The sequence below is a fragment of the Anser cygnoides genome, chromosome 4 (genome assembly GCF_040182565.1).
Source record: "Anser cygnoides isolate HZ-2024a breed goose chromosome 4, Taihu_goose_T2T_genome, whole genome shotgun sequence".
NCBI classification, from domain to species: domain Eukaryota; kingdom Metazoa; phylum Chordata; class Aves; order Anseriformes; family Anatidae; genus Anser; species Anser cygnoides.
The window spans coordinates 50,992,964-51,008,896 of NC_089876.1; the positions used below are offsets into that span (position 1 = coordinate 50,992,964).

General features: G+C 34.1%; 1 protein-coding gene across 4 annotated transcripts in view; it reads right to left on the bottom strand.

Annotated features, from left to right (window-relative positions):
• The window catches only part of FSTL5 (follistatin like 5), a 333,504-nt gene that overhangs the window by 208,642 nt on the left and 108,929 nt on the right, over window positions 1–15,933 (bottom strand). The window contains exon 1 of one of the 4 annotated variants that reach the window (XM_048076154.2): window positions 5,222–5,358. The exons of the other annotated variants lie outside the window; for them this stretch is intronic. Within the exon in view, the coding sequence (XP_047932111.1) occupies window positions 5,222–5,294 (73 nt within the window). The 5' untranslated portion in view covers window positions 5,295–5,358. Of the gene's footprint in view, window positions 1–5,221; window positions 5,359–15,933 lie in introns of those variants that run through there. 4 annotated transcript variants of the gene reach the window in all.

Genomic DNA, 15,933 nt, shown 5'->3' on the forward strand with positions numbered 1-15,933 from the left:
AAAAATTCTGACACATTTCCCCAGTACATCCTATTTTCATGAGCTCGCATTTTGTCCTGAAAACAAGAATTGGAAAGCTTTCTTCTTTGAGAAATAAATTATTCTAATGCTCCATACAATACAATCTAAAGTAGGACTGCTGCAGAAGTAATTCAAACCTTGCTGCTATTCCAGCCTTTGCAGTGATTCTGTCCCAACAGCTAAACTAAAAGAACATGCTCATATTCTACATAAACTGCAAAACAGTACTCAGACAAGGGCTATAGCACTTATCACATTTGCACAGAGACCTTCAACTGAACTGATGAATGCCAAGGTGATGGGACCACTCGTGACAATGGAGAGTATGAGCATCTTAATCTCCATCAGGAGTCTGATATTCTTCCTAACTCAAGGAGCAGCATTGAGAAGGCAGTTTTCATTTACCTAATGTATTAACATTAAATAATTAATGACTGTTTTATACTCTTCTTTGTATCAACACTATAATGGTCTGGTTTGCTTTTTCACTTCTCCTTGAAGATGATCTCTTACCATCATCTAGAAAGAGATTGGTTAGTTTGCTCTGGACAACTCCACATGCTGTGAGTACTGCTACGAGTCTGTGACCTAAAGCATTATCCTAAACAACCCCCAACAACTGCAGGAGTTTGCCTGGTATGAGATTAGGTCATGTTCGTGTTTTGTGTTTCTGTAGCAACCAGGTACAAAGGAAACCTCCCCAGAGACAGAAGCTGCATTTTCTGCCGTTGATTGCCTCTTCTTTTCCAGTTTTTCTGTGCTGATCTTGTTTTGATCTTAAAGAAACTGAATCAGACATTCGATAACATCAACAGCTTGAGACCTCGTAAAATTAATATTCTGTCTTTCCTGCACTTGCTCTCTCATTAAAAATCATTAAACAAAACCAAACTGAAACAAGTGTAAAAACAACTTCTGGAGAAAAAGAAATCTTCCAAAAAGTTTTTCCCAGGTAAAAACATTTGAGAAAGATAGAAATTAATTATATTATTTGAAAATGAGTCATGCTAATTTTTAAAGTCTTACATTTTTACATGTTTTTCTGGTGAATAGAAGAAGTTGAACATATTCATGTTGTTTTTTGTTAGCGAGCTAACCATTAATGAGCAGACACAAACATTATTGCTTTCAACTGTTTAATGATGTAATATTAAACAGGACTACTGTTAACAGATACAGTGGCACTCTCAACACGGTCTGTCTTTCTATTTGTTGCATGCACAAGCTCAACACTTATGTGCCCGTTTACAAAAAAAAAAAGTTATGTCTTTGTGCTTAGGCTTTAATATAACAATTGCAACTTAAAAGAAAATTGCATTTGTATTGTTATGCAGAATATTCAAAATGCATGCAAAGAACAAAGACATGAGATCAGAATATTTAAAATAATTGAGCAAAGTGTTAAGTGCACCATCTGAAGTTGTGTTGATACCATCTGATTCCTGCAGCTAACACAGAAATTATACCCAGTGCTAATGACTAAACTTGGCAGGCTTTCAGGGTCTGAGTTTTGTTTGGTTTGGTTGTCCTTAGTTGCTGGTTTTTGTTTGTTTGTTTTGAGTTTTTTGTTATTGTTATTTTTTCATGCAAATGGACTATTCCTCATATTCATTTAACATTTGCTTAACTTTGAGGTTATAAAAATGAGAAATCATGCTGTGTGCTGCTTATGAATCTGTTAAGTTTCTGTTTATAAAAGTCAAGGATATATCATCTTACAGGACAGAACAGATAACTGAGGAGTTACCCTCTTACATTATTGAATATACACTGATATGAAAGCAGAGTTAGCTATATTTCTGATTTTGAATTTATGCACGGTAAACAGCAGATTTATATAAATGCAACACTTAGAGAGATCTAAGTTCCTATGGAAGTAAAAAAGAACAAATCAACCGACAAAAAAAGTTTTTAGTGGATAGACTGATTTTTTCTAGCCCTATTCATATTGGTTATGATTGTTTTCTAATAACATAGAAAATTCTATAATGAATTTTCGTAATGCTTTTGACTGTAAAGTATTGTGCAATTTCATAAAAATATCTAACAGACTCTTTTTTAAGATAAAACACCCTGCAAAAAAAACAGATGAAAAAATATGACTTTTTCCCCCAATTTTCAATTTGGTCCCTAGAATTTGATGATCAACAACAAGGGCACATCTTCCTATTTCTCACTTCTGAACTCATCCTCAAGATCACCCTGATTACCTTACATTTATATTCTTCATTCTGATTTTGGGGAGGGAGGAAAAACCTTCCCTGTAATTCAGGTTTCTTGCAGGGTAGCTATCAGCTTGAAAACACAATCGGTGTAATGCTTCAAAAATTGATTTGTCATGACTAAACTTGAGTTTGATGGAAGATATAAAGATAGTGAAACATCTTAAGCATGTGATTTTAGTTCCTAAATTCACATCTAAGGAAATACACAGAAATCAGCTTAGGAAAACATCTGATTAATACTGTTTATTTGGTCTAGTCAAAGCATTTAGAAAAAAGGCATGTCTGTCTTATGATGCGCTGATAATGTACACATTCACCGTGACTTGCTTTCAATACCAGTTCAGTTGTTTTCTAGCAATAAGAATATGCTCTTATTCATATGAAGCACCATTCTAATATACAAAAAAAAAAAAAAGGAATAAAATTGAGGCCCAGACCCACAACCATCCATATTTTAGCCTATTGTAATTTGAAATTTGTATGTCGGAGTTCCAGCTATTGAACTCTGCAAAACACTCAGTGGTCATGAGGAAAATACCTTGGCTTCAGAATACTCTAAGAAAATGAGGGAATTAAATAATAAGGCAACCGCAAAACAAAATAAAACACAGAAGCCTTCTATTGAACTACAGGCTTTATCCTCATCAGTACCAAGAGAGGAAATTCGATTTTGCAATGTAAAGTAACGCATGGATGCATGGTTCTTTATTGCTTCTTCACAAGAGGCATATTTTGCATGGTTATGTTTCTTACCTGTCCTAACTTTCCTAATATTTTCCAAGAGAATCCAATTTTGCATTAATTCAGTCAGGTGTAAATTCTGCGCCTTGAATAGCCTGAGTTTCTACTTCAGGTAGAAAAAAATAATCTTAAGAGACTTGGAGATAGGAGTAGAAATTGGTTCTTGAGATTATGAAATTTTGTGAGCAAGATGAATTCCCTCAACCATGGCACTTCAAAAAACAAACAAAAAAAAACTAGTGACAATGAGTGGAATGTGAGGAAAGACTATCATTTCTACATTCCCCCTACACAAAGAGAAACATTAGAAAATAAGCAGCTATCCAAAGAAACTCCTTGTTTATTTTTCCGTTAGTTTTGAACCATTCTGAAAGAATCTAATTGAAAATGTAGCTTTCCTGAACAATCAATGCAAAAGCAAAGAAGAGAAGCTAAATATTAAAGGCATGTGAGGAAATGAGAAGAAAACAAAGTCTATAATCCCTAAACTGAAGTGGAAAAGAATAGAATACCCACAGCCCAAAGGCTGGGATGATTAAGTGTTAAATAAAACTATGAAATGAAATGAAATCTACTCTAAAGTAAAATGCATTCTTAAAAAGACATTACTGAAAGTATGCGTAAAATAATGCATAACTCATCTTATATAGCATCTCACAAAAACAACTGAAATAGCATTAAAAATGTTGATTTATTTTATTCATGGTGCTGACAGTCTTTCGAAAATAAACATCTGCACAATCTGAGTCTAAACCAATGTATTTTATGAATAAGTCTGATAACACCTGTTTATCACTAGACAAATAATTCTATAGCCAGATAGTAGTATAAATATCCAACTATTTCATAAACTGTTAATTCCAAGCTATTACACAACTGAATGGTTGTATGTAATACTGGCATATACTACCATGTTTTAAGTGCAAAAAATATAGCAATGTATGTAATTCTAAAGAAGGGAAAACAATAAATGAAAATAAAATGTGAGGTGAAAGAAGCTGCTACGGACAACTGCCTCTCAAGGATTGTATGAGATAATTCACATAGCTTCTGTGTAAAAAGGAAGAGCAAAGGACACCTACATTCTTCCCTGTGTTTTAAAGAAAGAGAGTTGTTTTCCCAAAACTCTTTGATTGCTTTTCCTAATATGACTATCATTTCTGATATAACTAAAATGAAAGAACAGCAGGGTGAAAAAAATGGTTTTGTGCTTGTTGTTTTGGGGTCCATCCCCCACCTCCCCAAGAAAGCAGTTATGACTGCTTAGTCAGTCATAACTTCCTTAACACAAAAAGCTTTGGTATGCAGTTTAGTTATTTTCTTTTCATCTCTTCTTGCATTTCTGGTACTGTAATAATGAAATCTTTTGTATTGCCACTATGAAATCTTTCATATTGCCACTATGCAAGAAATGCATATACACCATATACATAAGATTTATACAGCTAGGAGAAATAGAATATATCACAACTTTAAAAATTAAGTAGTGTTGATTTATATAAAGTGGAACATACAAAGTGGGATGCTTAGGACTGTTTAAAAGAAGACTAGCTTTATTTACTATTCAACACACTTCAGTGTCACAGAAGAGTTTAAAATGCACACAGTAGTAAGCATTTTGATGCAAGGGACACTGAGTGAATAGCAATCATCTTGAATGAAGCTGAGTGGAAAATGCTGTTCCTAACAGATTTGGTTGCACGTTTTTTAGCTACACAGATTTTTATTAGAAAATATAAATTTGCTGGGGAAAAAGAATTCTCCATGGAAGACATTCAGTTGAAAAGATTGACCAGGTAAAGTGGTCCAGACTGTAACAGACAATAGTCTGATCTTTGCTAAGGGTACAGTAAACTAAACCGACTCAGAATTGAAATACTTGAAGGCAGTAAGGTTTATTGATGGTAAAAAAGACCCTCAGACCTGAACAAATTTCAAGTATATTCTGAGAAGTCTCAATTCACTGTCACCTTGGAATTTTGATCTATTTCTGAAACTAAAGAGTACGAGCAACTTCAGTCTAAAGTTAATCCAAGCTTGAGAATACTACCAGTTTTCCCCATATTGAGGCATTTTTCTCCATATATCTCTGAAATAGAACTGCCTTTTCTATACTACAAAGCAATTCCCATTCCCTTCACAGCTTGCTTTCCATTAATATTATTTGTAATAAAGATACTCAGTAGTATAAAGCTTCTTTATAGAGGGCAAACTTAGGGCTACCTTTTAACTACCTGAAAAAGCTGGCAACAAGATGACAGTACAGGAGTCCTCTAGTCTGTTCAGAGTCCTCATCTCTTCCACCATCTTGCAGTGAAATGAGTATTCTGTTTAGTGTCATTTCAGAAAAGGGAAATGATTAATACAGCTCATCCTGTACTAACACACATGCACATCTCTCATCTCTTCCATCATTTGCAACACTTTAGAACAGAATTTTGTCTTATATAGCTCTGAAGTACAGAACGTAGCTCTTCTTTCTTTTCATTTTTCCCCATTTCCACTACTCCACCTTCACTTAATCACATTTCCTGAATGCTTCCCACTATTTCTTATAAGTTAAACTGAAAAGCGTGCCAAAAAAACTCAACCGCCCCAAGATAATTTTCACACACATTTGCTGAATCTTAGTAAAGTTAACAAGAAATAATCTTAATAACTTAGTTTGCCTACAGAATATTGTACCACTGTAGCTGTTCCTATACAGCAATGCTGCCATAAACAACATATTAAAACCACAGTAACACTGATACTTTATAAATAATGAAGCACTATTACAATAGCACTGTATTCAACCTGACACTGGATGACTTTGTATAAAATTTAAGATAGCTGAGCTTCATTTAATGCAAAACAGTCAGAAGGAGGATTTAAGCCATGCTACTACTTAGTTCTTCACACACTAGGCACTCTCTTGGTCATTACAGTAAAACAAAGCAGTTCACAATAGTCTGTGCATCAGTGGCAAACTGTCCATGTAGGTCTTTCATTTCTCCATTGAAGATGTGGAAGCCAGAGAAGGGAGACTGGCATGCTGTAGATTAGCCTGTTGGCTAATGAATAGTTTGAAGCAGCTAATCAAAGCCCATGTGATTGAGCCCTACGATAATTGGACAGAAATTAACATGAAATTCCACATATCTGCTTGTGTAAGGATTAAGATTAGATGTTTCAGAGAATTTTCTTTTAAATCCTGAATGCTACCCTACACCACATCTGAGCTGTACTCCTCCCTTTACAGAAAAAGTGAAGTTTAGGATCCTGTTCCTCTTTTCTCTTTTATGAACTTGTACTACTTCCTTATTGATAAAATGACAATCATTACGCGATGTTCGGTAATTAAAAATAAAGGATATAGATTGCTCTGCAAGCCATCAGCTCATTGGTTACTCACAGATTTTTATCTTTTATCTCCCAGCTTTGCCTTTCCTCTTTACTTTCCTTGCCCCCAAATATCCTCCTCTTTGACAGTAAACCCATGTGTCCCATAACATACCACCAGAAAACAGGCAGAGCACATGGTCACTGGACCAAATATGTAAACCAGATGACATGCCAGCATGCATATGGTGACTGGCCTGTCATGTCCTTTCCTCTCTGTGAGATACTAATTAAGTACTCCATTTTTTCCAGTTGCTGATTAGGTATTTCTGAGACTCCTATTGCTATTTGAAAGCTGACTCAATCTGATCAATAGACATAAAACGTTACTGTGAGAGAACTGACAAAAACAGGTGACTGCATAAGCTTCATTTTCTAAAGAAATCAGACTATAAAAGAAGAAAAAAAAGTGTAAGGAATCCTCAGGTATCTAATCAGCAATTAATGATGTGCTGACTAGGAAGCAATATTTTACTTTTGGACAGAGCCAACTATTATGAAAAAAAAATGCCATGAGGTAAAATAACCACCAGGAACTCTACTAGAGAGACAAATGATTTCACAAAATTTTAAATGCTACCTAAAATTGATTCAGCAGTTAAATTTCTTATGCTAGGTCTACAGGAGTGTGTTTACCTACGAGAGGTCTTAATGACAGCAAATAGTTTCACTATACTCATCAAGGGCAGTCATCATCTTGTGAATGCAAGGTGAGTTCACTGTCACTTGATTTTTTATACATATTTCATTGCTAGCTATAATCACTAGTGCATAATTTTGCTTATAATTTCCTTTACAGATTTATCACCTGGAGCATCTTTCAGCTAGCCCTAAATTCCATATCAAAAACCAAATTCTTACATTTTCTAAAAATGTGTAAAATTATTTTAGCTATGACTCATTAGAAGAGTGGGAAGTTCATCACTACAATCATAAAACCACATGCAATCCTCTTAAAATTGACTTTTCTCTGTAACTTGTACTTGAATCATAGGTGGCTTCTGTGGGCAATGTTTATGTCATATATGTTAATAGGGAGAAATGTGTAACCATTTTCCACTATTTTTTTTCAGTAGACATGAAATAGTATTTAAATCTTATCTGCAATAGAAATAACACTTCATAAGCCTGATGCTCCTTAAAATTAATGCAGCTTAAGTATGATTGCCGATCACTTTAAAATACACAAAATGTATCTTGTTCTCCAGAAGGAGATGGTGGAAAGAGGCCCAAGTGGCCTCTTTTCTGAGCAATGCAGCAGAAGAACATGAATGGTTCATGTTCTAAACACTCACATCAAACTTTTGAAACCTGGCATTGCAGGTAGGCTGAATTTATCCTTCAGTATTTAAGGTCTATCGCTTTTCTTTTTTTTTTTTTTTTTTAAATATCACTTGTGAAATCAGTTGAAAGCTGTACTAAAAGTCTGAAAGCTCCTCCATCTGATCTTCAGTTTTCTCAGCACAGCAACATAAAATCCTCCTAATCTTTGTAATTTCTTCTCAGGGTTAGAATCTTTCTTTTTTCTCTTTGATCCCCTCATGGCCAGTCTTAGGAGTGTATCTCTGCTCTAATCACAGAGGGATGGCCATCCTACTTATTTATAGACCACAGAAGCAAATCTAGAGTTATCAGGGTAGGTGACAGAACATAGGAAGGTTACAGCTACAATACTGTTTCAGAGAGGTGAAAAAATGAGTTCCTCCATGTTTCATTTGACTTTTTTCATATTCTTTGTTGTAGGGCCAGAGATTTTGGTACCACCTGGGTTTTTCAGACTGCTGCCTATTGATGTGGGATGCATAACAGTGCATTGTATACTTTGCACATCATCAACAATACAGTAATGGTGTTACTGAGGACTATGGGCACTATTCCTAATAATCATGCATTCTTGCTGCATGGTACCTTGTACCTATTACTGAGAAAGGCTCAGTGGATTTCAGAAATCAAAATGTTCCTGTCTTAGGACAGGAAAGCATGAACCTTCTGATGAAAAATGCATTAACTAGGAATACTGAACTCACTCTAAATATTGAAGACTCACCTACAGAAATCCCAGTACATATTAGGCAAGCTAAAGTTTTCAAGCTTTTTGGAATTTTCCAACAACCTAACTTTTTCGTGCAGTTAAGAGATAGCGTGAAAATGCAATTTGATTGCTTCTGTGGCTTTATCTCATTTAATTTTAAACATATGTACTTTTCATGATACAGTTTACTTGCATTTTCATCATGTTTCACTCAGGAAAAAAATGAAAGAGAAACTTTCTTTAAAATAAAAACAGCATATATATTCAAAGAATAAACCTATCACAATTTTGTTTTTGTTTTGTTTTTATGGACAGTACAGATGGATGGGGGATGGAAGTGAAAGAGATGGATAGTACAGCAAATATAGCATAAAATTCCTATTAGCTACAAAATGTGGTACAGAAAATATATTTCCTATTGTGGTGGATAATGTGACCGGCTCCCAGAAAAAATTAGTACCACATTAGTATTATATAAGCAAACACTGGAAAGTAAAATTAAAAATACTTTTACTTGCATAATATCTAATCCAATTTAGAAATGATAAAAAATTAGATATGGAAATAAAAGGGAAACCATTTTCAGTTCTTCATAGTTTTGCACTGTTTTTCATGCTACTTAAAATTCTTATACCTACAGATGTGTTTTGGCAAGCATGTTGTCTAGGGTATGATACAGTGGGCTTGAGGTCTGGTGACTTCTGTTGCATTTCTGCCATTGTCTCTAAATATAGTTATTTCAAACTTTTTTTGTTTGTGTATATGGTGTTGTTTTTTTAGTGTTTTTTTTTTTTTTTAATTGTTTAGGAATAGAGTCAAAGTATACAGATAATGTTGACCATAATGAATCCAACAGGAGCATATGCTCCATTGTACTAATATCCTCCATATTCACTACTCCAACATATGCTACAAACATCTTTTACATAGTAAGTATTTTTTAATTCTTGTAGCTGTCTCCCTAAAGCCAAGAACATAATGACAAATTGTTAGGGATGCAGCACCGTTCTACAGATCCTGAGAAGGAACACATTTGAAATGTAAGAAGTTCCTTACTATTTGATTCTTAGCATTGCTTTGTGTATATATCACGGCTGTTGCTAAGAGCAGTCTTTTAATCTTCTCCTCAATCTTTCCTCCCCTACATGTGTTTTGTGTTGCAGTTACCAATGGTGTCTTTTTGTTGCATTTGGTATATAAATGCACTTTATACACAGGAGTAAAACTCAAAAGAGAGTCTGATACCAACTGTTGTTGCCCAGTTATTAATAGAGGAGTTCTTAGGGAACATCATAAACTGAACTGTGATCTGCGTGAGTTCTATTAACTTCCAGGTAGAATTCCAATTTTAACCTTATATTGTTTTATGGAAACAAAAATAGCCTCTCTTCTCTGTGATAGAGTGCCACAAAGCAGCAGAACAAAACTATTAAAGTACACTCCTGCAAGCGAAATGAAAAATAAACAAATAAGAGATTTTGTTATTCAATTCAAGTTGAAGACTGTCATGTTAAGCAATCTTAATATGAATACAATCATCTTCCTGCATATTGACATAAATCTAGTTTTTCTTTTGTGAATTATCTTGAAGATTACACACTTGATTCAATGAAAACATACCTTAAGAATGTAGTCTTGATTACCTGAGGTTTTCAATGTCTGTTCTCCACCCTCGTAAATTTCCAACAATTATCTCAATTGAAAATTAAAATTAGTGATTCCTAAGTAAACTTAAAATAGTATCACCCAATAATTTAAACTTTCTTCATTCAGTCATCTTAAAATGTAACATGAATGTTCAACAATGGCACAGTCATTTTCGTTTAGATATTTCAATATCCATTCATGCAATTAGACATTTCAACCACTTCCAAATGAATCAAGTAAGAGGGATTTTTTATGAAACTGAAGATGTGTTCTCCAAGATCAAATTTAGATACATTTATTATTATTATTTCTTTTTGGTATTTGTTTTACTTTTGAATGATAAACATGTGACCACACCAAATTTAGAATCTTTGTGGGTTCACTTGTGACACTGATTTTTTTTTTGTGATTCATTTCTATCTTGTATACTATTTTTTCCTTGCCCAACCATTGTCCAGTTCATCTTGATAGTGTTTCCTCCAAATAAGGAAATATTGAAGAGTCGCTAGCTTGTAGACTTGCCCTAGATAAACAACAGAAAATCCCCAGGGAGATTAGTGGTTTGCAAATATTTTAATGGTTTCCTCAGAGAGAAAAGTCTGTACTATTTTAATGCAAGGAAGGATTACAAACATAATCTCATACTGGGACTAGCTCTTCAGTTCAAAATTCTGTTCCCAATCAGCAAAATATCTATTATGCACACAAGACTATGACTTGTGATCCTAAGTGTTTAAAAACCTCCAGGAGGGTCTTTTGTACAGGGCAAGTAGGTACTATGAGAAAGGCTGACAGAAAAAATACAGAAGAAATTAACTCTTAGATTAAAACTCTTCAGGACATTAAAGAAAGACAAGCAAGGCCTGTGCAGGTATATTATTTTGTTCAGATAAATGTGATTTCTCCATGAATAAAGCATCCAATCAGGGCTGATGTGCTCTACAATAGGTACCATTGCTTAGTGGAAAAAATAAAGACAGAGTCTGTAACTTCAGTAGAAGTCGGCAAGTATTATGTACTAGCTACCCAGGAGTACTGTGTGGTCTAGCACTACCTTCCACATTTTAGACTACTGGACTAATATCTGTGGTTGAACAACATATATATGCAGGAATCTTCAAAAGAAATTTAGGTGGAGCCCTATAGCCAGAGATTATAGCCAGAGTACCTGCATCAGCCAAATGAGAATTCAGTAGCATACTGGACCAGAAGTTTCAGCACATGAATTACAGGTTTGTGAATTACAGAGTTGAGGGATGGAGCTTAGGACAGTCAGAAACAATGGTTGTTCTGCTGCCTAAAATATTTTGCTTTGCTTTTTCATTGTTTATTTGGTTGGTTGTTTGTTTCAAGACTACACGATGACAACCACTAAAACATGAAATATCTGCAGCTACCAATCATAGAATCACAGAATCATAAAGGCTGGAAAAGACCCTCAAAATCATCTGGTACAACCATCACCCTACTACCAGTGTCACCCACTAAACCATGTCCAACCTTTCCTTGAACACCCCCCCAGGGACGGTGATGCCACCACTTGGCTGGGCAACCTGTTCCAATGCCTGAATACTCTTTCTGAGAAGAAATGTCTCCTCATTTCCAACCTAAGCATCTCCTGTCACAGCTTGAGGTCATTCCCTCTAGTCCTACCGCTAGTTATCTGCGAGAAAAGGCCAACCCCCAGCTCCCCACATCTTCCTTTCAGGTAGTTGTAGAGAGCAATAAGGTCTCCCCTGAGCCTCCTCTACCTCATGAACTTTTTACCATAATCTTCAAAATAACTTGTTGACTTATTGACAAATAATAGTCACCTGAAGTTGAATTAAAAGAAACAAAATACCTGCTAACCTATAGGGTGAAATTCTCTCTCACTTACTGTCTTGCCCATCTTTCTGGGCTATAGTATGGTGTAATTTCAACAGCAAAATTGATAGGACCTGAGGACCTGACTCAGATTCAGGTCATCACATCCTGGAGGAGCATTATTAACCTTTACATGGCAAAAAGCAAACAATCTCTATTTCAGAAAATGACTCTTAACCCATGTTTAGAAGGAAAAAAAGGAAAACTAAGTGTCCAGGGCGACCAGTCGCTCTGAATAAGGTAATAAAAAATTAACATTAAAGGTTTGTACCTGTTTTCCGAATCTTCCCTCCAAATGTTGCAGCTGCATGACACTGTGCTAACAGACTTAAAGCAGTTTCTTATTCAACATACTTTATCTTCTAGAGTCTGTGCTGGCAGAAGCTCTGTTTCTTTGAGACAAGATTAACAAATGAACTAATTTCACCCAATTAAAAAGAAAAACAACAACAAAAAAAAGCATGCTTTATAACACTGTTTGGAGTGTTTTTGCATTGAAGGTTAGAGTTGCCATCTTTCTGACATCTGCCATCAGACAAATTTTGTAGGTTCTAGTTTACGTATTTCTTGCCAGATATATAACTAGGTCACTACAAACATATCTTCATCTAACATTTAATTAGAACCATAAAAATCAACCTTCTTGAAACCCATTTCTACTTTGATATGAACTCAAATTTAGATTTAGTCTGTGAATGGTTTAGCATTTCACAGGTTTTCCTCTATCTCACTGACACGTTATCCTTTCATATAAAACAGATCATTCTATCAGTTGGTCTCCCACTGTTGTTTCAAAACTGGCTGTTATCTTTGTTCATCCTGCCATAAAAGACTGTAATTCAAACACTTATGTAATGAAAAAAGATGAACAGTTTTTTTGAACTTCCCAAAAATAGTTGTAAAGACTACTTGCCCTCATACTGTAATTTTCAGTATATTGCAAGTCAAGTTTTATTTTAGGAAAAATAAATAAATCTGTAGTGCATATTATACTTTTCTACTATTATGTACCATAATGTGTACATACCCATGCGTATTTCAAGCTCCTGGACAATAAAGCTTTTGGGTTCATAGAGCTTTTCTATAAACCATTGAAAAATGATGCTACACAAGGCAGAAAAATATATCTATACCAGATTATTTGCTCAGCACTGTTACAAGGTTAAAAAATCAAGCATTACAGAAAAAGAATTAATTGAGCACAACTGATAAGTTTTGTTTGTTGTTTTTTTTTTTCATGAAAACTAAAACTTGTCTTGAAAGTATCTGTGGAAAATCATTTTAGAATGATATTTCATCAAGTACTTATATATATAATATTAAAAATTGCATTCAAGTAATGACATAATGAGAAATATATGGCAGTATCTTGAATGTATTTTTTTTCCTCTATCTAGATCTTCACTTCTGCTTTTGAAATAGCATAGAAAGTTACTTTCCTATTCTGTATAAGATTTACATACAGAGAATATAAACATTTGAAAAATCCTCTAAGGAATGCAAACCTGTAACTTCAGCCTCTTCTATTAAAAATCATAATATTGTCTGGAGTGAAAAAAGTGTTTCTAGGTCATCTAGTAGCTTCTTACTTCGTAATATTGTATTAAAAACATTAGATAGTACACAACTGCTTTTCCAGCAATCTCAACAGGAGCACACAAGTTCACTAGTCATTTAGCATGCCAATAGTCATTTTTTTATCTTCTAATTTCTTTCAAAAGTTTCCCATTTCTTTAATGGTGAAATGAAGTAGTTATCTGCCTCCAAAAAATAACTGGAAATACCAAATAATAATTTTTTAAAAATCAATAAAAAATAGCTTAACATCAGCATTTTTCCAAATATTCATATTGTTAATATCAATATTTTTTGAAATTAATAAAATTGTGAGGAAAACCAGTTTTCTAGCTTTATTTTCTGGTATTCAAAAGCAAATGATTACTTGGATATGCTAGATTTTATTAAATTATTTTTACCAGATTTTTCACAGTACTGCTCACAATTAAAGATATGAAAGAAAAGAGAAGTTAAGGAAAGGAAAGGAAAAGTCTTCAGTGCATTATACTAATTTTATTTTATATTCATTTTTCCTTGGATTTTAGTTTAGTAAAGTTACTACTTTTTATAGAGGAAAAAATATGTCAAAAAGATAGAAGTGTTAAAGTTTTTAGCTCATAGGTTCAACCTAATTTTTTGTGTGTCATTTGGACTAAACTTTAAAGCCATTTTGATAATAAGCTTACTTTTGATATATTGTTTAAAATATTAAATGCAAACAACAAAAGTACCTACTTATCTTTGCTGCACTGTATATCTTATACCTAAGCTGTTCAGTATAACACACTGCAAAGTTCAGTCAAAATTCCAACACATCTTGAAATTCACAGCTAAAGCAAATGCATTATCTTAAATATAATTACTATAAAAGAGAAAGTCTAGCATTTGACATCCCCTTAAGACATCTCAGTGTAAATTTGCATGTCAAGCACATGACTCTGTTGGCAATATGTGTGAACTGGAATCAAAGGTAACACTAATTTTGTAGACATTAATAATTACTGAAAAAGCAGGAAGTATTATACTACCTGTTAACTGCAGCTCTCATTAAAATTCAAACAGCTAATATAGTTTTAGTACCAAGCAACAAGCTAGTACATATTTTGAAGAACTCCCAGTGACTATTTAGACTGTTATTTGGACTATATCAAAGACTGTTACTCTACTGAGGGCCAGTATAATATACTTTAATTTTTCAAGTATCTATTTGCAACATAAATATTTCTGTCATCAGAGAGCAGATAATGCATGTTCGGCTAACCCTTATGGCTGTATTGATGAGGGAAAAAGCAGATAAAATCCAAATGCATGGTACATTTTGTGTTATCTGAATAATGTAAAAACCACAAACTAGTTATCAATTTTTCAGATAGCATAAAATGGAATGGTTTATTTTTTCATTATATGAATTTCATTATTCAGTAGAAGGAAATGACTACTCCATTATTTATGATTTTCTGCTTATTTATTTAGTATATGGCTAGCCAAACATTTTGGCCCAACAGCCAAAAAGTCAGTTTGACATTCTGCAAGGGACGACACTCTTTAAAACTCGAGAATAACATGATGTTGAACTATAGAAGGTGAACAAAAAAAGGATCAAGGCATTCCCTATTATCTTTCACTCAGGTAAACAAAACAAAACAAAAAAAACTCACAGAAACAAAAAAGGTTAAACTGTGGAATATCTAGCAGTGAGAAAACAATGATGACAAGAAATATACCCGAAGACATCTCTGTGCACCTTGAAAAGCTGAGTGGAAGAATTCTACGCTTGTAAAATATTTATGATTTTTCCATTCTGAAATTGGCTTTCAGTTTCTGTTTTACACATGACATGAACAAGTTTCAGAAATCCATACATAAGCATTGGCACTGAAATGAATACAAGATCTATCTCGAGCTCTTATCCACAGACTCGGTAGGCAGGTGCCTGCCTATTAGTCATTTCACCAAATGCAAGACATGGCTCAAAGAAATTCCCATAATGCAACATGGGTTTCTGTTCCCAATTCTGAAAGTCCAACCCTATCTCACAGAGCTCTGGGGATCAAAAGTATAACCAATTATTGAGGGCACACAGATACACCATACACAGGTCATTTTACAGGTCATTTTCAGTAGCTTGCTGGATTATGTATATGCTCCATAGTGTGACAACACCAGATATTAACATAACCGTTGTTTCTCCACTGCCTCATAATGTGAGCACTCCCTCAAATTAGAAGACATAGATCCTATAGGCAGGTTTAATATTACCCTTGCAGTTTCTGCTCTTATATTTCTTGGCTGATTAACTGCTACTGTTTATTGTTTATTTAGACAATAACAATATATTTATCCCTTACAATCTCCTGTCACTGACTTCTAGAAAAGTTTTCCCCTCTATTTGTTTAGTGGAAAATCTTCCAATATTTCTCAAATCACCACCATCACCATCCCAAGTTACAAAAAAGTTATGAC